Source organism: Lottia gigantea, assembly GCF_000327385.1.
Source record: "Lottia gigantea unplaced genomic scaffold LOTGIsca_76, whole genome shotgun sequence".
Taxonomy (NCBI): domain Eukaryota; kingdom Metazoa; phylum Mollusca; class Gastropoda; family Lottiidae; genus Lottia; species Lottia gigantea.
In genome coordinates, this window is record NW_008710536.1 from 860588 (window position 1) to 887538 (window position 26951).

Below are 26951 nucleotides of genomic sequence, written 5' to 3' on the forward strand. Positions count from 1 at the left end.
AAACTGTACATTCACTAAGGATTCATCGACGGTCAAATTTAGAAATATTGTAGGGGATCATAAAACTGTACTAGTGGAAGCCCCGGTGACTCAGTGAGTTAGACGCTTGCTCGCTAACCTGAAGGTCTAGGGTATAATTCTGCTTTGGAAAAAGCGTCTTGTCGATCGGATGGGACAATAAAGCGAGACCAAGTGTGCTACAGGCTGTGGACGTTAAAGATCCCTCGACAGTTGGAATTTTAAAAAATGCTGGCTAATGCCACTGTCCTGGCAAAATGGTGCAGCAAAATAGGACGTAAAACTCCATTCATTTTCATTAGCCCACATGGTGCAGAAAAGTATATTTTGTAATCTAAGGGAGAATACTCTTGTTACTATAAAAAAGCTCTAAGTTTTGGTAAGACAGGGCCGAGGGAGGCTACATTTGAAAACAATCCTTTGTATAAAATGTTTTAGTGGACTCGGTCCATATTCAACTGGACTATAGAGAGGTGAGGTAACAAAATTGGTACTGAATGATAACTGCACCGACTGTATGTGCTATTTATTTATAAATATGATTTTTTACAAAAGAATATTCAGTCAAATGTGGCTCATTTTAATTAAAACCTTTAATTTACAGGGACCCAAAGACATTTTAAGATAAATTTCATGGAAGTAAAAGTTTTATTATGAATATCAAGTTGAAATCCATAGAAACACAAAATGCGCACTACAAGACCATGAATGCATAGAATTGGAAATTCGCAGGTCGTGGTAAGGATCCCACAAATCACCCTTGCAAATCACGTTTTCGCAACGTCTTTGCCACGCGTGTACTAACGTTACGACGCTTGTCTAACGACTTTCTCAATTCAAAACGCCAACGCGTTGAGAACGCCACGTGACAAAGGCGCTGCAAAAACGTTAGAACGCAAGATACTCGCATCACTTTTTCCCTAGTTTTCCTCACGTTTGATCGCGAGCTAGTACATTTCCGGTCGCCTTAAGATCGCAAATGGTCGCAGTCCCGTGTGGAGGGGTTATTACGCCCAAACGCAAATTTTAATCTTTGAAAAATGAAACGAACATATAGAGTTCGGTCTGATTCGAAATCATTGTGATTATATTCATTATACAACTTTAAAACGAGAAAAAGAAAATAAGCGCGAGACGACTTCTTATCCCACATTATTGCTACATGACATGTTCGGTGTCCTGTACAACATTGCATATTAAATAGTTGATAACGATTTTACATTGGCCTTGTATCCTTTCAAACATTATCGTTGTGAGAGTTAAACAAAATGGATGTTCCTAAACATAATACTTTGATATTTTATGTCAATGGAGTTAAGGTAGGAATTGAAAATTAATTATTTTCATATGATGGATAATTTTCAGCGAATGTTATGCATGGTTTCATAACCACTGTGTTAAGGATAGATTCGATCTCTACGTGAGTGACAGTGTGCACAATTACCGTACATAGTTAAATTATAAGTTATAACGCCTGAAAATTTGTTTATTTGCACAATAAAGACTACAGTTTTCATCTGATTTCAATGAAATTCAATGTTATTATATCTATATTGTGAGAATCCAAGGACTAGTTCGAATTGGGATTTTTTCAATGATATCTTTTTAAGTTCGCATCTGACTGATCTTTTTAAATACTTTATTTTGAATTTACTTATACTAAATTTATGAATATTATACACCAAAATCTATAGAAATGTGTCCCTTAATTATGCTGATGTGTTGATTAAAACAGTCCTGGCGGTTATTTTTTAACACCAAAACTTTAAAAGGTTTACGTAAACTTTTAAAGATCGTTATGCCTTTTGGAAGTTGATGGAAAACTGCTGTACGGATTTAAGCAAAATAAGCGCTTAACTGTAAGCGTTTTACAGCCTGTCACTTTTTGTATTGAACAATGTGTTTTGATCTTATTTAGATTGTAGAAAAAGATGCTGATCCAAAATGGTCGCTGTTGTTTTATCTCAGAACCAAGTGTATCCTTATTATTTAAAAATGGGAAATCAGAAAATACAATATTTTCAAAAGTCAAAAGGTTTCCGTCATTCAACTTCATAATCCTATTAATATTCAGAAGTATGCAAAAAATTATTCTTGGTTTGTCGGTGGACATAAGGTTTATCACCAAGTCGACAAAAAGTCATATGATTGACGAAAGTTTCACTTTAAGTTCTAGTAACATCTTTATAATGGCAGATTAACGCTGAAAATTAGATTTAGCCTGTTGACAGTGCATAATAAATGGTTATTGCTCCACATGATAAGATACTATGTTACAATCACATTTTACAAGGTTAGTAATGCATAATAAAGGTACATCGTGACATTCTAGATAAATTATATAGGCTACATGTCTATATACATGTATATCGGTGGTGACTCAACAAGTTACATAATTGCATAATAAAATACCCAGTTAGATAAACTGATACAAACTCCTAGTCATTCAAAGAGGACGAACAAAATGCATTTCCCCAAAAAGATATTCCGTGCAGTTTTGCAATCAGAACTCGAAATTTAACAGTACAATTTCCCTTTGGCTATCTATGCAGCTATCTGTAAACTGTTCATTTTTCTGTACAGTTATCTGCAAACAATCATTCATCTAACTGTTCATCTATCTGTAAATCTATCGTTACATCTAACTGTTCGTCTATCTGTACAATTATTGTTACATCTAACTGTTCGTCTATCTGTACAATTATTGTTACATCTAACTGTTCCTCTATCTGTACAATTATTGTTACATCTAACTGTTCGTCTATCTGTACAATTATTGTTACATCTAACTGTTCGTCTATCTGTACAATTATTGTTACATCTAACTGTTCGTCTATCTGTACAATTATTGTTACATCTAACTGTTCCTCTATCTGTACAATTATTGTTACATCTAACTGTTCGTCTTTCTACACAGCTATTGTTACATCTAAATGTTCATCTATCTTTACAGCTACTGCCACATCTAACTGTTTATCTATTTGTACAACTATTGTTACATCTATCTGTACAGTTATATCTAACTGTTTATCTACCTGTACAGCTATTGTTATATCTACCTGTTTATCTATCTATTTAGCTATCTGTACAGCTGTCGTTTCATTGAACTGGTGTTCATTCATCTATCTGTGCAGCCACTTGAATACTTAGCTGAACACCTAAAGTAAATTTTTCGAACCTTAACAAATTATCAGTAGATTTAACTGGAAGTAAAGTAGTCTGTAATGAAGGTGGTTGTGGGGCTTGTACTGTTATGATCTCAAGATATGATCCTGAACAAAATACTATAATGTATCCTTTTAGATTGCTAATGAACAAGTGTAATGAACGGTATTCAAGGAATATATTTTGTTTTTGACTTCAAATCATATGTAATCAATATTTATAATAATAAACATTTACTTGGTTTCATTGTAAAATATGGAAAGAATATATTTTTAAATTGCATAGAATGAAAGATTTGAGCCTTTTCTGTTTTTACAATAGTTTCTCATCTTACCGCTTAGAATGGATTCGAGAAAAAAAACTTTTGCGGTGGCCCAATCCAAAGTCCTGCAGCCGTCACTGTTTATGTGTCCATTCATGTTTATCTATAGATCAAGTTGGATGATTTCTTCTTTATGGAAGTTCTCTGTAATATATCAACGTTTGATGTTATGCCAAATTTACTAAGTTGTTTTCGTCTTTGATTTTTCTGAATAAATTAATAGACATTATTCGGTGAATGCCTGTTTAACACCAGTATGTTCTGTACATGGTTTAGCTGTTACTACAGTAGAAGGTATCGGCAGTTTAAAAACAAGGTTACATCCAGTTCAGGTATGGATATAGAATATACATCAGATGTAGGAGGTGTAGCCTGCTTGCGATGGTTGGATTATGGTCTTCAAAACCACAACTCTCATAAATAGTAGACCAATCCTTGGTTCATGAGGCAGTGTATTTTAACCATCAAGGTGACCCTTTTCATACGAGAGGTGTTTCACGTACGCATAATGACGGATCGTTAAAACCGTATGTAAACATGTGTGTTGTTTTGTTTCTAAAGTAAAACAGAGCAAGTGATTGTTTGAATATTAAAGAAAAGAGAACGAGAGATGCTTAGGACGAGTCATCTTCACAATATCAAGCTAATACAAACTTCGTACTTATACCTTGACCGCAATAGTAACCTTTCACCGAAGTTTGTAAATGAAGTGATTTAATTGGATTGTACACCCAAATTGAGGGCTCGACAGAAAATCTGTGCATACAAAGCCATAATGTTTACAGCCTTTTCCTGTCGAGGGCTCTGATTGGCTATATTCGCTGACGTACAATCCAATCACATCGCATCATTCCGTAATACAAGAATAGCAGCTATTGCAGCCAAAGTATAAATACGAAGTAGGTAATAGCTTGACATTATAATGATGCGAATTGAAAGCAAGTTGAGTCACAAGCAGAAAGAATTGGATTGATTTTTACCCATTCAACCTATCATCTATCTCACTTCTCAATTTTATCTTCATCACTAGGAACAAATAGCTAAAAGCCATGGATCTCAATGTGGTTTTTGTACACCAGGTATGGTTATGTCTATGTATTCATTATTGAGAAATAATCCACAACCTTCTATGAAAGATATCGAAACGTATCTCGAAGGTAAGAATGACCTTTAAAAATTAGTTTTAATTGCAAGAATAACTCTTAGCAACTGTCACTTTTTGAAATGAAAATTCGGAAATCTCATGGAACATTTTTATATATCAAATTTTTTGAATTGAGACTGAATTTGACACTTGAGGTTTTTAGAATCTATTAATTTTGCTATTTCCTTAAGTTTTTTTTTAAACTATGTTCAACACTTCATGGGATTATAACATAACGATTCTATACAAATGAGTATTAAAAAACGTCTTGCTCTTTTTATGTTCAAGGTAATTTGTGTCGCTGTACAGGCTACAGACCAATATTGGATGGTTACAGATCTTATACCAAGGTACGTTGTACTGAATTAATAATGTAATTACGTACCCTGAAAATCAGCTTAGTAAGTATAGAAATGACAATGTGAATTAAATGGAGATATGGATGTTGCTACAAGTCAAATTCTGGACCAAGAGTATCAAAAATTAGAGTTAATTTAGGCTTACCAACACTAGAGTCGCCAGAGGGGTTACAGGGGAACAGGCAACCCCAATTGTACCTCCGATTTATTTTTGATAAATTTAAAAGATGTGTCTACGTTTTTGTCTCAAAATGTGTGTCAGAATGCAGCAAATTCATTCAATTTTTCCCAAATTTTCTAAATTGAACCCTCTCAGACGCTCCATTAGAGTCTTGGTCCAAGGTGCACCCACAAAGTCACCGCATTTGGAATTCAGCCTGGACAGTTGTCCCCTCATTGAGTTAGACTGCCACACTTATTTTTATCCCCACTCTCGGGAGGATGACACCGCTACTGCTTACTTATCTAAAACACTGTTATTTGTTGAGGCATTCTATGTTCAATTTTCAGGATGTTTGCTCAATGGGGGAAAACTGCTGTAAAAATAAACCACATGAACGTGACAACCAAGATGTACAAATGGTAAGTAACTCAGTAATATAGCCGGTCAAAGCCACAAATGTCTATTATGAATTTGCCCAAATGCCCAATATTGAAGTGATGTTTCTTCTCACATTGGTCAGTAGATCTCATTTGACCGATTATTTGAGAATTTAAGATCAATTCAAAACTTTACTGTGCGTAAATGACTTTATGTTGATAACAGAAGTTTTTGTTTGATTCCAGAAATGTAGCAGAATAGCGTATGATCCTACACAAGAACCGATATTTCCTCCAGATCTAAAGGTACAAATTTTATGTCAAGAATAGTTAAAATACTTACTCATAAGTTACGTCTTCAAAAAAGTTCGTGGTTCAAGGTATAAGCCACGTAGTAACGCCTCCAAAATTCCAACATGGATGTTCATAACTACAGAAATTATTCTTGGAACAATCGAAGTTTTCAGTCGTCAGATTATTGATATTAGTGATTAATCATATTTATTTAGTCTTATAGCCCATGTGGAACTTCCTAAGTGACGGGCATATCTATCTGCTAGATCGAAGCTACATTCTTGTGTTCAATACGAGCAAGAGGTTTCTTTTGTGAATTCCTTATTTAAGATTTTCATTTGTATTTTAGATTAATTGTAAGAAATATCAGGACAGCATTTTAGAGTTTAAGAATGACGAACAAACATGGTACAGACCAATCTCTTTATCTCAACTATTAGAACTCAAACATCAATATCCACAAGCTAAACTTGTAGTTGGTAATACAGAGATAGGTAGGTATTATAAATTGTAGTTGGTAATACAGAGATAGGTAAGTATTAAAACTTGTCGTTGGTAATACAGAGATAGGTAAGTATTATAAATTGTAGTTGGTAATACAGAGATAGGTAAGTACTATCAAACTTGTCGTTAGTAATACAGAGATAGGTAAGTATTATAAATTGTAGATGGTAATACAGAGATAGGTAAGAATTAAAACTTGTCTTTGGTAATACAGGGATAGGTAGGTATTATAAATTGTAGATGGTGAGATAGGTAAGTATTAAAACTTGTCTTTGGTAATACAGAGATAGGTAGGTATTATAAATTGTAGTTGGTAATACAGAGAAAGATAAGTATGTAAACTTTGAGGTTGGTAATATAGAGATAAGTAAGTATTATAAATTGTAGTTGGTAATACAGAGATAGGTAAGTATTCAAACTTGTCGTTGGTAATACAGAGATAGGTAAGTATTAAAACTTGTCGTTGATAATACAGAGATAGGTAAGTATTAAAACTTGTCGTTGGTAATACAGAGATAGGTAGGTATTATAAATTGTAGTTGGTAATACAAAGATAGGTAGGTATTATAAATTGAAGTTGGTAATACAGAGAAAGATAAGTATGTAAATTTTGGTAATATAGAGATAAGTAAGTATTATAAATTGTAGTTGGTAATACAGAGATAGGTAAGTATCAAAACTTGTAGTTGGTAATACAGAGATAGGTAAGTATTTAAACTTGAAGTTGTTGATACAGAAGAGATTTTTGGTTTTTAGATTTGTTTTGCTTGTACCAATTATTGTTTGGTAAGTATTTGAAATATAATGTTGATAATTCAGAGATAGGTAAGTATTTAAACTTGAAGTTGGTAATACAGAAGAGATTTTCAGTTTCTAGATTTGTTCTGCTTGTACCGATTTTTTTTTGGTAAGTATTTAGAATATAATTTTGGTAATACAGCGATAGGTAAGTGTTAAAGACGGGATATAGTCGGTTAGTAGTTAGAACGTCGGAATTAAAACATTTTGCAATGTTACGTCAAAAAAAAGTGTGATCGTATAAAGCTGTAATGGATGGATAATCCGGGGGAAAAATCCCAACATGTTTGACCGAGGACCAGCTGGTAAAAAGGGGCCATATGAACTATTGCACTTTCTGCCCAGAGCAGGAGAAGTAGGATGGGAAGAATAGTAGTTTTACACACACCCCATTGTAAATTCAGGTATTGAAATGAGACTAAAAGCGATGAAGTATCCAGTACTTAATGATGTATCTAATATACCAGAGCTGATACAAGTCAAAGAAACAGACACAGGAATTTATGTTGGGTCTTCTGTAACATTGACTAAACTTGAAGATGTTTTACGATCAAAAATAGAGACTGAAGCAGGTATAAACCTTTTCCTGTTTGAATAGACATTTATTATGTATATAGTTGTACAGTATTAGTATTTGCTTTCCATCTTAAAGAACTCAATTTCAACCCCGTAGTACTTTTGAGATAGTAAATCCGACGTCTGATTTTTCTTTAATGGCTGAAGTGACTACATGTCTCTTGGCACCGATCGTAAGAGTTTTAGACTGTGAACGTCTTTCTTTAAACACAGGGATGTCTATAGCGTGAATGAGTTGAAATGAAATGATTATCTCTATATGTTCTGAAGTCTTATTAATTAATTGTGTATATTTCAATCCCTTAATGCAGAAGAGAGGACGAGATCATTATCTGCTGTTATTGAAATGTTAAAATGGTTTGCTGGTAAACAGATTAAAAATACAGCAGTAAGTATTCACTCGATATGATAACAATAAACCCAACCGATATACATGTACTTATAAAATATCCCGTAGAATGTGTTTCTTCTACCAAATATCAAAACAAGTTTGGGTTGAGTGGATCAATCAATATACCATCTCCGATAGGTCCTGCAATTCCACTAAAACTAACCGCGAAAGGACTTGTGATAAAGTTTGATATTATTTTGCGATGAGTGACGTCCAGTGGCGGAGCCAGGTTTACGTCCGAGCGGGGGCGAGATACCTGAGGTTGTCCGAATTTCTAACAAAGTTACGATATTTTTGCCAGGAAAACACGCCTTTGGGGCTGCTCCGCCACTGGTGACGTCATGAAACACTTCGTTTTAGTGGAATTGCAGGAACCACAAACGTTGAATGGTGCAAATTGATACTGTCAGTGTCACCGATACAAATAAAACAAATCAGAAAACTTTATAATTAATATCTCATATTTATATTATACAGTGTATTGGTGGAAATATTGTTACAGCAAGCCCATTGTCAGACTTAAACCCTGTTTTACAATGTCTTAATGCTAGTTTGGTACTTTCATCCAAAGGTATTTTATATTTATTATTTTTTTTTTCATGCGTTTATGGAATTTATACCCAACAAGATGAATGCACATAACTAGAAGTTTCGTTTTGGTTTTTCCTGAAGGAAACTACACTTGACGTAGGCCTACTTGGTCTGGCGTGGGCCTAATCCCTCTTAAAATCACGTTCAGTCGAACTTTGACCGAATAGCATCAAAGGTTATCGTTATACGTACAAAAATCCATACACACATTCCGTAAAAAAAATCTCATCCAAAATATGGCAAAATGAAACATCCAGATTTGTAGAGACAGTTCGGCATTCGTTTGACCAATCCTACCTCAGAAATGGGATTTTGAAATATGAGCCTTCAAATCCATGTGTATCCGGATTATCCGCGTTTGAAAATTGAAATGATAAATCATATATGCCATGTACAAAAAAGACACAATAGATAGAAACAGAAAGAAAAATTCCTAGTTTGAAGTATTTTTGAGGAATTGTGGAACATTCCGCTTTTTTGTAGGTCGAAAAATTTTTTTTTGTTTAAATTTGTGAAAACTATAATACACCGCAATCTTAAGAAATGTGTCCTTTAACGTAGTTGAAAGTTTTAACTATATCCCGCCGTTAATTTTTTAACGCCAAAACTATTATAAAAGTTTACGTAAGTTTGCGTAAATTTCGTTATGCTGTTTGGACGCTGTTAGAAAACTACTGTACAGATTTAATTTAATAATATCGAGCCATTATAAAGCCAAACAGCAAAACTAGGTCAAACTGCTTAATTAACAATTAGTCCTCTCTGTTTTTAATTACCCCTTTTAAAGCAGTTCGGTCAAGTAGATACATAGATATAACTTGCATACTTTAGAAACATTTTCAGATATAATTTACGACATTTTTGATAATGAAAATGTTTTACAAAAAGCGCAATACCCTTTTAAAAAGGTCATTCCCCTTTCTATTTCAAGGACAATTCGACATGATGAATATTTGGGTCAAGGTTTTAACTCTTTATTTGTACCTCTTTTTTTATTACGAAATATTATATTCTATGTTGTAGAAATATTAAAACATGACCTAAAAACATGTTGTTGTTACTCAAAGTTTCATGCTATGCGATCTTCAGACAGCTGACCTATTTTCAGTCTGCTCATGTTTTTGTTTAGGTTCTGTTTTAATATTTCTATATCGCTCTACAACTGATGTATTGAGCACTATTTTAACAGTGAAAGTATTGTATTCTGTGTTGTATATAATATAACCCACTAAATCTATTTATTGTTATTTATTTACCATATTTTGTATGTCTTTATTTTGGTATTTGGTATTTGGTATTTCATATTACTACACTTTTTAGACAACCCTCAAAGGGAGGTGAAACTAGATGATAAGTTTTTTACGGCATACAGAAAAACAGCTATTAGGGACACGGAGGTTTTGTTATCTGTGTTTATACCATATTCATATAAGGTACGCTTCACTAACATTAACAATAACATGTATGAATTTTATATCTTCGAAAAACGCTACGTAGTGTGTAACCAGTTAGATTTGCCAAAACAGTAGCATTAGGCTACTCTTTTTAATTTAAACTGCCTCGTCTGCCGTACGCACAAAGCCTTCAAAGGGCTTCGGTTTGCATTTTGTATCAGTTAGGCTACTACTAGAAGTTATTGAAAGATGGAATCTGCAGGTTGAATAGTCGGTTGGTTAGATGTGACAAGTTAAAGGGATTGTAATGAGTTTTGCTAAAAAAGTTATGTGTACCGGGGACTCTGATAGCATCAATTTGCACGGTCCCAATTTTTAATCAGACGTCTGTGGTTCCTGCTATCCACTAAAACTAAGACGTCACCAAACACTTAGTGTTAGTGAATTGCAAGATCCACAGAATTCTGATTGAAAATTGGACTGGTGCAAATCGATGCTATCATTGTTCACACTATGCATACAAAAGTTAAAAAAACATGTTTACAATCCCTTTGACGCCCGCTTCCAACAGCAGCTGATTTCGTCAACTACGTCCATTTGTGCCAATGCCATCTTTTAAACTTTAAACCACTATCTGAGTTCCATAAATGTCCATTGCAGAATGAATATGTGTACAGTTACAAACAAGCTACACGTAAAGATGATGATTTAGCTATTGTCAATGCTGGTATGAGGGTGGTATTTGATGATAATAGTAACATCATAAAAGAACTATATTTATCTTATGGTGGTATGGCGCCGACTACTCTCATGGCAACTGGAACTATGAACAAACTAAAAGGAAGGTAGACTGACTTATTATAAGATTATATTTTATCCCATTAGTATATTTTCATTTGTTTTCATTTTATTGAATGGTTAAATCGAATTCCATATATTACTTTTAAGAAATAAGAACCTACTTAGAGTCCGTCTGTAATTAAGTAAATGACCTTTTCACTTTTATCAACATACTTGTTTATCTTTGTAGAAAGTGGGAGAGTGCTATAGTACCTATTGCTTGTGATTATTTAGCTCAAGATCTTCCACTACAACCTGATGCTCCTGGTGGTACCATAGAATTCAGACGTACCTTAACTACTAGCTTCTTCTTTAAATTCTACCTGGCTGTCACTCAGCAACTTGCTTTACAGGTAAGACAATTGATCAACACAGTATTGAAGGGTTCAATGTTGTCTCAACAAATTTTAGTTTTGACTAATCAGTTTATATTTTGATTCGCATTTCATAAAAATTCGAAAGCAATTCAATATTCTCTGGTTGTAGATTCTAGATTGATCTTGTAAATGGCGTTTAACATAATATATGTAATAATAAAACAATCACAAAAGTGTAAAAAGAAAGATACAATGGATCCGGCCATTTTTAGACTAAGACTAAGCAGTACACTGGATCCAAATATTCCTAAACTGAAAGGACCATATTTTTATTATTAGCGTTTAGAGACCTAATATTTCAAAATTATCATGAAAATTATATAAATGTAAATTGATTCGCAATTAGTGATAAACTTTAATTTCATGTAATAGTTGTGGGTATCTTCAATCATATTTCCCACTTTGAGAAGTATCGATACATCGTGCCAGCAATTATACGGAATATCGAAATTTAGAGAGAGAAAGAGGAGTATTGCGAAGAGCCAGGATGGATAGAGGAAAGTGGACATTAAGGTTAAGTAGTGGAACAATAACCAGAGGAACAGGGGATGGAAGAAGGGAAATGGCTAGGGTAACAGGGGAAGTAGAAGAGAAACGATCATGAATTAAGGTTTTGAATGATGTAGATTATATATTGAAGTGTGGAGAGGAAAGAGTGAGATTGTTTGATTTCGGTCAGGGGGTCCATGGGTTGTTCTTTTATATTGGAAGATACTCATTGTACCTCAGTGCAATGCTTCGAATTACAGTACTTCGAAGACTTATCATAGCGTGCCATATCACCATCTCTGTAATCGACAGGACAAAAATTAAAGATATTTCATAATTAGTCTCAGTGGTCAAAATATAAGATTTTGAATTCCCTCCCTTAAGTAAAACGTATATAAAACGTTACTATTTACTACTATAATCAACTCCATATCGATCTCAATAAAGATGATTTCTAATAATGATTAAACTATTATATTGAAAAAAAAAACAAGATACACCCACATGTACTGCTATTTTAAAACGCTCCATGATCGTTGTCGTTGGTTGGATTGCAAAAAGGGTTATTTTGGCTCGCAAAATTACAATGCGATAGCTGTAAATCGAAACCTGTCTTACTGTTGTTACATTGTCGAAGAACAAATAAATACAGCTCGCATGAAAACCAACCGCGAAACATCTCCGAAGCTGTTATAAACGTTGAGGTACATGGTAGTACATGGAACAGGGGAAAAATGTCTTGCAATAGGGGATTCTTCAAGAATATAATGTTTTTTTACACCAAAGCAACGACCCATATATATTTCCATACTGGATTACAAACAGAAATTATTAGGCCTATTTCTTTGTTATTAAATGCATGTTATTAGAAAGTATCAACTTGTCATTCTTAACTGTGTGTATCAAACCCCTACTAAGCACCATCCCTTAGTAAGCAGCCACTTTTGAGCATGCTAAATACAAGTTTAACTTATAGTCATGCTTTCTTTGCTATGTTGTCGCTTTACTGCTGCCTTCCTACAAACTGGGCACCGAATTTTATTTTTATTTAAATGCTCAGGACTAGCTTTTTGCATTTTGTATTCAAGAATATAACTCCGGTTCCATTGGTATTATAGGGTATTATTGAATCTGTACCTGACAGAGAGATGAGTGGGATAGCTACACCAGATTATGGATCCACTGAAGGGAGTCAATTCTATGATAAAGTTCCAGCTGCCCAAGCTGTAGATAACCCAATAGGAAGACCAATAGTACATCAAGCTGCTTATCAACAAGCTACTGGTGAAGCTGTTTACGTCAACGATATGATTCCATTAAAAGGTTTGTATCTTGTACAATTGCTGATTTTTTATTGATACTGGAAATGACATTTTATAGAGTGCTACTGTTCTGATAAAATCAGGCTGCCTATAAAAAGACATGGTACGATTTAAATCAATACAATAATTAACATTAATTAAATAATTAGCTCTGGTTTGACCCATTAGGGTGCAGTTCATCAACAAACGCGTTTAACGAGAAACATCACATAATTCAAACTTCCATGTCAGTAACATGTTGTTTTTCTTCAGGAGAGTTACATGTGTATCCAGTTTATAGTCATAATGCCCATGCTATACTAGAATCAGTAGATTTCAAGCCAGCTCTAGGTATACAGGGTGTTGTAGGTTATATTGACTATAAAGATGTACCTGGTAAAAATATTCTGGAAGATATGGATGAACAATTACTAGCTACAAACGAGGTAAAATCATATTGTAACGGAATTACAAAACGAAATATTTCACTGGAATATAGTGCTCAGAACACCAATTGTAGTGTGATTTAGAACAGAACCTGAAACATGTACTTGTACTTGATCTTTTTGTGTTTCGAAAAACAGTAATCAACTTCATTAAAGTTTCCTCTAGATCTCCAGTTCCAAACCTGGTGTGTTTTCACCCCTGGGGGTTGGGACTGGGTGTCAGGGGTGTGGCCAACTGGTGTAGCAGAATAATTCATTTTGAATTGAGAGAAAACCTCACATCATCACATGCTGCAAATGTGAAATATTTGAAAGGTCTAAATGATTGTTTCAGGGGTGTGATGAAATATGTTGGGAACCACTGCTCCAGATCAATACTGGAATGTCTCAACTGAAAGGTTTCATGTCCAGCAAGCGTTTAGTTTTCAAACCTGAGTTAAAATTCAGCATGATTGATACTGATGGGTGATAATCAGTTTAATCAGTCGGCACATTCAAAATTTTGTAGTCGTAGGTTGTTCGGAAATTACTTGTATCTAACTGGTCAAAAATCGGCAACTTATTTTCAAAAAAATTTTGATTTATTGTTCAACATGCAATTGCTCGTTGGTTCTTTAAAAATCAGATGTACTTGAAGATTAGCTCGGAGATATAAGAGGCATAACCAGGTGAAAATTGTCCTTTGTCGAGGTCATCATGATAGGTTTTTTTTTCTTTTGATTTTTGATTTTTCAGGACTAAATTATGACGCCCCATACTCATACAAAGCATCAAAGATTAACCTTTGCGTGGAGGTTTAGACTGTTAAAAGTTAGCGGAAAAGAAACTTCTAACTGAAGATGATATCAAAATCCCACAAGTAGACATATCAAAATTATGTTTTTGCTTCCTTTAAGGTAACAAGTGTGGGATGTCTAATTGGTGGAATAGTAGCTGATTCTCATGAAACAGCTGTACAAGCTAGTCGTTTAGTGAAAATAGACTATAAAACAGATGATATACCTGTTATACTAACTATACAGGTAATAGATTAATATTCCTACAAACCATATAGAGTCTATTAACACCATCCTCAGATATCTGGTTGTTAGTCTGTCAGTTTGCCAGCAATTTTGATAAAACCCTTTCTAATTAAAATAAGGTTGTAATTTCGTATTTTTTTCTTTTTTTTCTGATATTTTTAGTCTACATTGTAATCTAAAGAGTTTTCTACCAAGGGCCTGTTCCAATGATGTTGTTTTTAACCAATCAAAGCGAGTCATGTAAAACTGGTTTCTTTATCAAATAAGGAATTGTGGGATATGGATTCAAGTAGTGAAATATGACAGCCACTTTAGGTTTCGCTATCCCTCAATTTCCTGCTTGGGAAATATTAATACTGTCCTGGATACTAAGAATGTCTTCACTTCCGTTGATACAGCTCTTTCATAACAGACGAACTAGACGTTGAACGTGGATGATTAAAGTCTTAATCTAATCTTTATCTAATCAGGATGCCATTGAAAACAATTCATACTGGAAAGAAGAGCCTACAGTACTATCGTGTGGAGATGTAGAAAATGGATTAGGATATTGTGATCAAGTGTTAAGTGGTGAAGTTCATTGCGGACCCCAGCGCCATTTTTATTTGGAGAACCAGTCAGCTAGAGCTGTACCTAAAGAAAGAGGTGATATAGATGTATACTCTTCTGCACAGTATCTGGACTCTATACAGGTAGGTGTACACACAGTTTATATATAGAATGCTTTCAATTTCAACTTTGGCACATTCTTTCACCAATAGCCTCCTGCCTAATTATATTGTCTCGTTCCAAGAAACCCTTTTATTGTAAACTACATAAAAAGAATATGTAATCTCTCTATTTACAGTCTAACATTGCCACGTGTTTGGACGTTCCTTCTAATAAAGTGAATTGCTTCACCAAACGTGTTGGTGAGTATATTTCACGATACGATATGAATTAATTAAGCATTTGAATCATTGTTTTGAAGTTGATTTTGGTTACGCAAAAAGGCATACCCCTTTTCAATCGCCAATAACTCAAATGTTATCATGGAATCGCATTTTTTGCCATCCAGTGAATACGCAGTCTTCATTATAATTTCTCGATTTCTTCAGGTGGTGGTTTTGGAGGGAAAGTATGCCAAAACAACTATACAGCATGTCTTGCAGCCTTAACAGCCAAAAAGTAAGTCATTTACCTCTGGCTTTTAGTGTTCGCTTTGAAAATTTCATTTTGCAACGGACTCCAACGGATATCCTATTAACCGGAGTTTACAAAATACTATTAAGTGAAAGACTACAATTTATTTTTTAAGCAAATACAAGAGAAGGGGGGGGGGGGAGTAGGTCTACCATGCAGATGCTCAGGTGACATTTCTGCACAGTATTCATCGAATTTCTGGATTCGCTAGCAGATCAGATAAGGTTCAAACTAAGCCCTCTAAACTTGCCCGAGCTGTATAATGATATATTTGACTCTAAGTTACCTTTTCTTTCTACACACTCCAAATTATAACACGGGCTACCTTGGAAGTTCCACAAGCGCCCCACATCACATTCAATTCTGCTGTTAGTGTCGTTGATTGTCCAGTGTCGAATAATCAGTGGATTTCTTTGTATTGTTGTAGATATGATAAGCCAGTGAGATGTATTTTAGAAAAACAAGATGATATGGTAATAACAGGCGGTAGACATCCAGTTTACGTCAAATACACTGTAAGTAGGATCCATGTCAAAAATTGACAACGCTCTATCGACTTCCCTCTTTAAACAATGTGCTTAATTTGGAAAATATTTCGATGGATGGCTTTCGAATTGTTTCCCTTGACGGTAACATGATGATGCACCCATCCAATGGCCAAAGGAGGCCCTAAGAACCATCTCATGAAGTTATTAGAAATATTCCGACTAATGATTCATAGGAACGCTAGTGATTTGGTCTGGTTTATTGGTCACAAGCCTGTTTGGTTGAATCGTAGTTTCAATTCAATTTGATAGAAATCACATTCTAACACGATAAGTTCAACATCATACATTTCATTTGTAGGTTGGATTTTCCAATGAAGGGCGTATATCAGTGTTAAATATTGACATGTATTTGAACTGTGGAGATTCTACTTCTTTATCTGATACTGTGAGTATTTCACATGATCACTCTCTCAGCTTAGTGACCTCTATAAATATTAAAATTTTCTGTTTTTCATATACTAAAGGCGTACTTACTATACGCGATCCAACATGAAACGACGAGAAACGTAATGAAAATGAATAGAAAATCTGCAAAACGACCAGACAACAAGGAAAGACGCCAAGACGATACTTCAAATACAAAATAAATGGCATGTCTTTTTGTTCTTTAAACAAAGCGGCCATATCTTTGCGCAGCATACTCTATGTATTGGGCTAGTTGAAACATCTGCCTCTGTTCCAGCCCTGGTAGCTATTTTGAAACCTGGGCCATGTTTCATGGACATTTTATTTTATTTAAATCAGATCCGCCAAACCCAGATGCACATGTATTGCAAAGATTGATATTTTGTTAGTTACCATCATAATTCCCCCAACACCATTTATCTCACGTCTTCGTTTTTCTGACTCTACTACAGCCGATAACTGACAATTTCTACCAGAAACTGAAATAGAGGCAGAATTTGGCGTGTTTTAACTACTCACAGTTTTTACATTCAATTTATAGTTAGAGAGCAACATAATTGATAGACTAGATAATGCATATAAAGTAGCAAATGTGAAAATAACCTCACATCTGTGTAAAACCAATGTTAGATCCAATACTGTGATGAGAGCTGCAGGTTGTGTTCAAGCGACGTATATAATGGAAAGCATTATGCAACATGTTATAGATCATTTGAATGCTGAACCAACCAGGGTAAGTTCGTTTTCCATTTACCGATGAGAGGCAAATGGTCTACCACGAAGGCTCCTCTTTACGGACATGAGAAATGCCGAGAAATGGGTTTTTTTTTGTGTGAGGTTCTAAGTTGGTTCGAATCTGATTTAAATGTAAAGATTTAAATGTTTAGGGGATTTTTTTCTGCAGATGACTCTAATCACCTTGCGTGATCTACATTGTAATGCATCGGTGTCATTTGATATTCAACCGATCGAATGCCCTGTTCTATATATGATTGATTTACTGAAGATAACTTGCACATTGCTTGCTTCGCCATCATCAGGAACTTTCCTTGCATCGCCCAAGCACTTACTACAAACGATTCCTTTTGTCCAATACCGTTAATATATCACTATGGGAGAAGTTGCATGCGGCGTGACGAACTGCAATTAATTTGTAACTCCTTCCGTCCGTACGTTTAAATTGCATTGTAGACAAACCTATCGTCGTCGCGTAGCTAATATTGAGCTCTGACCAAACAATTGATACATTATTTCAGATTCGAGAATTGAATTTTTATAAAGAAGGGGAGAGAACCCCTGGTAACCAAATTATTGAAATCTGTCTTATTGAAAACTGTTGGAAGGAATGTTTGAAAACATCAGATTATTATAACCGGAAGAAACAAATTGACCAGTTTAACAGGTAAATAGGTGGCTCCACAATAATCCGTTTTCTTTAATTGAGTAAACCCCGGTGTGGGGTCTTCAGACAGCAGACAAACTTTTTACTCTTAATCCTTGGACACTGACTAACGTTACCTGTCTTCAAACAGTTTCATTGATTTTACATTTACGTATATCGTTTAGTTCACATCTGCTCAATATCGAGATACACAGGGGTGGCCTAAAGGTTGGAAATTGTTTTTTGATTTAAAAGAATCTGTGATTGCGTTGCATTGTAGTGAAAATCGGTGGAGAAAAAGAGGTATTTCTATTGTACCAATGTGTCTAGGATCTGCCTTTGGTTTGAAAATGTTAAATCAGGTAAGAATGAACCTATATATCTGGACAATTATGTGGAACTTTGTGAGATATAGTTGCCATAAGACGCATCGAACTTCAGGGTGTACCGTTCTATTGATTAATGGAATATTATTATTATTATGTAAAAACAAAAATCTGCCATTAGTAGAGTTTTTGTAGGAAGACGATTTATTTTTTGATAATTATTTCACATTCTTGAAGTAGCTTCAACTCGGTCAGTTACCACGAGTTGTGGGAACATGGTCCCGTAGAAGCTCAATTTCAAAGTGTTATCAAGTGCAGGGAACAGTATAAATGATTATGTTTGTATCTTTTAGGGAGCTGCTCTAGTAAATGTATATAAAGACGGATCTGTATTACTAGCTCATGGTGGAGTAGAACTTGGTCAAGGATTACATACCAAGATGATTCAGGTACATTATACAATCTATTTTTTATGCGCCCATGTGGATATAAAATATTCTCTGCACCCATGTGAGTCCGTTTATTGATGAAATTTTGTATTTGATTATAAACCTATAGTGAAGATCAAGGTAGAATTTTAGCGCTTTCCGAATAATAAGAAGTGAAAAAGTCCCTCGTTTTACCAACCTCAGTTCAAGTGTGCGAATTTGGAAGTGATCTATAATCTTTAGATAAAAGTTTAGTATGATCAACTAAATTTGCAATACGTAAGTTGGTCATATGTTTTGAACAGTTTAGTTTAAGCATGTGTCGTGGTTTACTTAAAGGTTGCGTGTGCTACACTTGGTATACCGTATGATATGATACATATTGATCAATCTGCTACTAATATTATACCCAATGCTTCACCTACTGCTGCTAGTAGCTCATCAGATCTGTTTGGTATGGCTGTCAAGGTAATAACACTTTTGTCACTATACTATGGACAGTAGTCGTAAGTAGGATATTACTTGGTAGTTTAAGTATCCTAGTGGAGTCGAAATTTAAGTAACAAAACCCTTTAATTTCTGCATTTCCAATGGTTTTGGTTAAGCAGTTTAACCATTACTTGGCAAATTTCAGATACAAACCAGCCCAGTTTGTCCTTGCTTAGATATGGTGGTTTCAATCCTGTTTAGTTTATTAAACAATTTTAAATTTCGAGTATTAATTTATTACATTCAGATTGCTTGTGAGAAGATAATGAAACGATTAGAGCCGTTTATAAATGAAAAGGGGACACATTGGAAGGACTGGGTAAGGCGAGATTCTAGCTAATGTAATCAATAATAGTTAAATTTGAAATAACGACTTTTCTTTAGAATCCACAATATATATAGGTATATATCGGGTTTCCCAAAAAATGTCCAAAAGTTCGACGGACAATGACGTCTTGAAGTATATCTGTGAGAATTTTGAAAGAGATCAGTTTACCAATAGCCAAGAGCCAAGATATCCAATAGCCATCATACTTTGGGACGTTTTTTTTGGGACATCTGATATATTCAAGAGATTCTGCATGTATCTAAATATATTCAAGACCCAAATCAACCCCCGAAATTTGCGAACATTGGCATTTAAGCAGTATCGATCTCCGTCTCGCAGAAACCAAATCACAATATCAGATTAGGAACATGGTTGATTGTTGTCGACGAAACTCTTTTTGTTTGTAATTTAATGCATCTGAACACCTTGAATAACAAGAATTTAAAGGGATTTATTTGTGTAAATACTTATTTTTCCAGCTGAAATGTGCTTTCGCAAAGAAAGAAAATTATAGATCAGATTATTATTCTGAAAATTGTACTAATTTGCTGAAAATTAAATAGCCTAATAAGGGCACATAAACACTGTATTGGTGCTTAAAATGGTTTTCTTTTCTACAGGGCGTTCGTACATGTTTGATATTTTTTTCTAATTTGTAGGTTATGCAAGCATATTCTGAAAGAATTGGGCTATCAGCTACTGGCTTTTATTGGTAAGAACGCAATTCAATTACGAACATCAGCATTATTGCATTAACTTTGATAGGGTGTAATGACGTATTTATCAAGGAGTTGGGTACCAGCCAGACACTGTCTATATATTATTACACAAACCCATCTTAGTATAGTTGCCCGAGAGGGCAGGGTGGCATGGCCCAAATATTACCGCCCCAATGCGTATGTTACATCTTTTCCAATTTAGCCATGAAAATTTGGGATATATGGCTGAGACAGACAGTTATAATAAATTCTTCTACTATTCATTTGGTGCTGGTTGTTCGGAAGTAGAAATAGATTGTCTTACTGGAGATCACAAGGTTAGTGCTTATAATGCATTATATCAATAATTGATAAAAGAAAGAGTTACATAGTCAAAACGTTGTAAAACATATTTTTGCATGTAGAGGGCTTTCAAAGACTAAATTAATAATGCTAGGGTTTTAGTAGGCCTACCTATGCTAGTTCGGCAGTTGCTTTCAGAATATGTCAGTCAGTTCTTCTGTAAATAAGCACTCTTACAGAACGCATTCCTTTCAGAAACTTATCAATGCGAAGGATGTCTCTTTGGTATATTAATTACAAACAATTTATAGACCGATGACTCTGTTGGTAGACAAGAAGGTCCCCGAGGTCGTGCCTCGTGAGTCCATGTCTCAAAATTTTCATTAAAATTGAGCTTTAATATCATAAGTATTGTAGTCAGAATGTGTCGCTATGGCTTGACGATACTCATAGACTTTAGAGAAGGATACTAAATAACACTCTGTGGTTGTCAACTTGGTGTCTCTTTCGTAGAAACAATGTTATTTGTTATATTTGATTACAGCTATTGAGAACAGATCTGGTGTATGACTGTGGAACCAGTTTAAATCCTGCTATAGATATTGGACAGATTGAAGGTGCCTTCATGCACGTAAGTAGCATCAACATCATTCAATAATCACTCTGTATCTGTCATTCTGGATGAAGTTCCGGTCATGGAAGTAGGTTTTCATGATGGATAACCACCATTTCAAGAATCAATCTGTATCACTTCTATCATTCTGGTTATGGAAGGAGACTTTCTTCAAGCATCACATGCATTTCAAGAATCAAGCTGCATCATTTCTGCCATTCTGGGTGAGGTCCTGGTCATGTAGGAGGCTTTCATGATACATCAACATTATTTCAAGAATCAACCTTGCTTTCCATACTGATTTAATGAGGTTTTTTTTTATTTATGGAAGATAAATGTGATAAGTCGACATGGGTAGCCTGAAATCTTTGTTTTCGCGAACAAGTTGGCATCTAACTCCTCAAATACCTGGCAGTCTGTTTGTCTGACATTTTGCAAATGCTTTATTGTTCTCAGGGTTATGGTTATTTTATGTTAGAAAGATATAAGGTTTCGCCAACTGGTGATGTATTAACTCGAGGACCAGGAGAATATAAAATACCTTCATTGGGAAATATACCTAGTGTATTTAACGTTTCAATGTTAAAAGACTCGCCCAAGAGAAGTACTGTTTATTCTTCCAAGGTAGGTTTACGGTATTTCATTTGATATTTACCGAAATGAACACAATTGATACACACTGTGCTCTTCAAATACATGTATTTGTGTTGTTTGGCGTGGTATACATGCTACAGTACGCTTGTGTGAATTGTTATTAATACTTGGAAGGGACATTTGTTTCATCAGAGAAAAGTGAGATTTCAGATTAACTATCTATAAATCTTTTCAGTGTGTTGGTGAGCCGCCATTAATTCTATCAATGTCTGTTTTCCTGGCGACCAAACAAGCTATCATGGCCTCTCGACAGGAGACTGGTATTGAAGGGTACTTCCGGTTTGATTCTCCCGCTACACCAGACAATATCCGTATGGCTTGTCTTGATCAATTTACGAAGCAGGTAAGTTAGTGGAAATTGTAGACATAGTTGGTCATAGGATTGGGGTATATAAGTATAGCCAACAGCTCAACTGAACAAATTGGTCAAAATGGACTGCTAAGATCAGATGATATTATGGAAATGATACACTTTTAAATATAATAAATACTATCTACCTGAGTTTCATATGAAAGTTGATAAATAAAGCAACACATTTATAGACTAGTCAGTTTTGTAAATCCAATTAAATATAATTGAAGTAAGAGGCTGTATCCACAATTTATTTTTAACAAATTTAAAATTGTGCTTGTTTATACGTTTTTGCCACAAAATATTTGTGATGATGCACCGAATCAATTCAATTTATCTTGAGAAAACCCTCTCAGATACCCCATGAGAGACTTTCAACTATGACGTTTCTATAGTGTTGCCGCATTTTGTATCCAGCCTCGACAGTTGTAGTCCCCTCCCCCAATTGAGTCAGTTTGCCCCCTATTTGTACCCCAGTCTCGAGAGGGTGGCGCCGCCACCGTGATCGACCTGTGCTGACTCTCACCTACAAGTGAATGTTCATGGAAGGTCACAAATGTTATTAAGTTAAACTTTCATTTTCAGTTTCCAATGATGGAAGAGAATAATGTAAAACCCTGGTTTGTAAAACTCTAGTTCAGTTTTGTGGCTGGCAGAGCGAGTCTGAATTGTTTTTCCTTTGAGCTTAGTTATATAAATCCTATATTATATATATATATTGTATTACTATGCCTTGAAAATATGAAATTGAAACATGTTGGCAGTAAAAATTAACTATCTTTATCGGCGTTATTGATCTAATTTAACTATATTCTACTTTTGTCAGACTTCTTTTTGGATTTTATGTATACCTTTATATATAGGCTAGTTTTTCGAAACATATTCATTCCCAGAATTCATTTTGCTTTTGTTAAAGTCCCAATATGCAGTTTTGATTTATGTAGTTATTTTAGTTTGTGTGTTTTCATGTGATAAAGAATATATTTTGTATATTGATTTGTAAATTTCCCCAAAAGAGATACATTGTATACTTAAAACGTAATATAGGCCTACAATGCAATATATGAGTCGAATTATTGCGTTCTATCTGTCCCCTCCCCCCAGAAAAGATGCTGGTCCGGCTTTGCTCCCTCCCCCACTTTCAATTTTTTATCAATTTATATAGTGAAAGACTTGTCTATGGCCTCCCTGGAAATTGTGTGGCCCCTGCTCGGTCCCTCACCTGATGTTTCTTAGAAACGCCACTGTAGGCCTAATTGGCGATATTTCAGTTGTCGGCGAGCTCTGATCGACATAGTCAAACAATTGATCAAATTCTCCCAGATTTCGGCATTTGCTACAGTTGTTGATAATCCAGTTGCTTACAATTTCTATCAGTTGCAAAGTCTACCTTGATATGGTGATGTATCTGCTTTGATCACTGTTGTTAAGATTTTGAGAACACTTGTGGCAATAAAATGAGATTTATTTTACACTAGGTACAGTAAATACAATATAACACTATTCATTCAGACATGTACAACTTATTGTACAACTGTTGTACAACTGATTTTAATTAGATAGTCTTGCTCATGGGCAATGGAGAAATGGGCTTGTTCTTGCTGAGAAGCCACAGAAAATTGTGAAAGAATTGTTATCCACGTATCAAAGGGATATCTTTTCTAGTCAAAGAAAAAGCGGGGATGATATGGGAATATTTTCGTCTGAATACATGCTTAATCAGTTGAAAAGCAGCATTGAAATGAACTGAGTAAAAGATCTACTGCCTAGTGAAACAAATACGTCATATATTTTGACAACTTTAAGCATATATCACAGGGAGATAGTCTGTGCTTTCAGAGCAGCGGTGTTTCTGCGAGGTGGGGTGGTGCATGCCAAGATGGAAGCGTGTTTGGAACTGAATCAGAATAATATACATAAAACGTTATATACAACATGTGCATGCAATATATGGGTCGAATAGTTGAGTTCTATCCAAATAATAATATAAAACAAAGAAAGGTTTTGTTTAGGATATGGTACAATTATCTTTCTTATCATTTACTTCCACACAGACAGACACTGGTCTGGATTTTCCTCCCTTGGGTTCAGACTTGATGCTTTCGGGGACTTTATTCTCAACTGCAGCAGGGAACGACTTAGGACGTGCTTTAGTTGTTGCGGATTGCTTAATCAATAGTGGTCTTCCCGCATCTTTAACTGCTGTTTGAGGCTTTTCATCCAATCTTTTAACAGGTGTATTTGATTCCTTAGCCGAAGTTTGGGCCTTGATCCACCCAACCGTATCTTCTTCAATATGTATAGGGTTTGGAGATTCTGTTTGTTGTCTTGTTGGTGATGAGTGACCACTTGACTGATTGGTCTGTACATCATCTAAAGATATAAATGTAAGTGACTCAATAGTAGATAAGTTGGATAGTGAGGAAAGTTACTGGAAATAATTTAAGATGGAGTCGAAATAGGATTAACGTGAAATAGTATAGGATGGCATGTTAAAGGAAATAAGGTGTACGAGAAATGTGATGGGATGGAAAGTTATTGGAAATGAGATGAACTTGACATGAGATAGGATGGCAACTTATTGGAAATGAGATGAACTTGACATGGGATAGGATAGAAAGTTATTGGAAATGAGATGAACTTGACATGAGATAGGATTGCAACTTATTGGAAATGAGATGAACTTGACATGAGATAGGATTGCAACTTATTGGAAATAAGATGAACTTGACATGAGATAGGATGACAACTTATTGGAAATAAGATGAACTTGACATGAGATAGGATGGCAACTTATTGGAAATGAGATGAACTTGACATGGGATAGGATGGCATGTTGTTGGAAATAAGGTGTACGTTAAATGTGATGGGATGGAAAGTTATTGGAAATAAGATGAACTTGACATGAGATAGGATAGAAAGTTATTGGAAATGAAATGAACTTGACATAAGATAGGATGGAAAGTTATTGGAAATAAGATGAACTTGACATGGGATTAACATGCAATGGGATAGGATGGCATGTTGTTGGAAATAAGGTGTACGTTAAATGTGATGGGATGGACTTGAAATGGGATAAGATGGAAAGTTTTTTTGAAAATAAGATAAACTTGACATGGAATGGGATAGACAGTTATTGGAAATAAGATGAACTTGAAATGGATAGAAAGTTATTGGAAATAAGATAAACTTGAGATGGATAGAAAGTTATTGGAAATAAGATAAACTTGACATGGGATGGGATAGAAAAATGATAGGAAATGAGATGAACTTGACATGGAATGGGATAGACAGTTATTGGAAATAAGATAAACTTGACATGGGATGGGATAGAAAGTTATTGGAAATAAGATGAACTTGAAATGGATAGAAAGTTATTGGAAATAAGATAAACTTGAGATGGGATGGGATAGAAAGTTATTGGAAATAAGATAAACTTGAGATGGGATGGGATAGACAGTTATTGGAAATAAGATAAACTTGAGATGGGATGGGATAGACAGTTATTGGAAATAAGATAAACTTGAGATGGGATGGGATAGACAGTTATTGAAAATAAGATAAACTTGACATGGAATGGGATAGACAGTTATTGGAAATAAGATGAACTTGAAATGGATAGAAAGTTATTGGAAATAAGATAAACTTGAGATGGATAGAAAGTTATTGGAAATAAGATAAACTTGAGATGGATAGAAAGTTATTGGAAATAAGATGAACTTGACATGGGATGGGATAGAAAGTTATTGGAAATAAGATGAACTTGAGATGGGGTGGGATAGAAAGTTATTGGAAATGAGATAAACTTGAGATGGGATGGGATAGAAAGTTATTGGAAATGAGATGAACTTGAGATGGAAAGTTATGGAAGAGCATCTACGGACCTGATTCTAAACTTTTATAGCTGAGTGATGAATCATTTATGTGTATGTATTAGAATAAAAAATCTTGCCTTACACTACCATGCTTTGACCATGCAGTTATACATACAAATATAATATGAGCACATCAATCACTTGCTTGGTAAAAACTAATAACAAGCAATTTCTCAAGTGATATGAATTTTTCTTGTAAGCGAATATTTTAACAATGATAATACCCGCTATTGTATCCATGGTAATCACAATAAAAGGGATTGTAAAGGATACATTGTTTTGCGATTAGTGACATCATCAAACGTCAAACATTTCATTGGAATTTGCAGGAACCACAGATGTCTGATTGAAAATTGGAAAGGTGCAAATTGATGCTATCAGTGTCCCAGATACACATTAAATTTTGAGAAAAACCTCTTTACAATCCCTTCAATGTCCCCAATACACATACTATGACTACAAAACTCCCTTTACAATGGCTTGAATCCTAATTAAGCAGTTCCAGCAAATTCGACACTTTTCTTCAATATATTGGACTCTTGAAGACTGGCAGCGCCACGGTGTGTTCAATCAGCGGTGACACTAAAAAACTATCGTATTGATTTTGTATAGCTAATGGAAGCAATATTTATTTATAATACAATTTACAAGTTAATATTTTATAATACAAGTCATTCACTACATACACTTGGTTAGATCTTATAATATTTTTAGGATTTTAAGGAAGAGAGCAAATTGAAAAACATAAGACAATTCTGTAGTTCAAATTTAATAATCTATCACAAGACAAAGTACTAA

The 26951-nt window shown here is 34.7% G+C and overlaps 1 protein-coding gene across 1 annotated transcript; it reads left to right on the forward strand.

Annotated features, from left to right (window-relative positions):
• Positions 1-1286: 1286 nt before the first annotated feature.
• Positions 1287-22278, forward strand: LOTGIDRAFT_131803 (hypothetical protein; the record flags this gene model as incomplete). The annotated part of the gene is made up of 34 exons (XM_009066420.1): positions 1287-1337; positions 1937-1994; positions 3213-3309; positions 3729-3837; positions 4536-4662; positions 4938-5022; positions 5497-5602; positions 5795-5877; positions 6218-6336; positions 7549-7716; positions 8032-8108; positions 8589-8682; positions 10023-10135; positions 10757-10941; positions 11127-11289; positions 12921-13125; positions 13377-13549; positions 14446-14571; positions 15042-15263; positions 15419-15482; positions 15669-15738; positions 16181-16268; positions 16600-16690; positions 17252-17439; positions 17963-18108; positions 18368-18449; positions 18767-18862; positions 19181-19309; positions 19578-19649; positions 20318-20370; positions 20580-20694; positions 21204-21290; positions 21729-21896; positions 22102-22278. The coding sequence occupies 34 exons, from the start codon at positions 1287-1289 to the stop codon at positions 22276-22278; spliced, it is 3987 nt and encodes a 1328-aa protein (XP_009064668.1).
• Positions 22279-26951: the final 4673 nt, after the last annotated feature.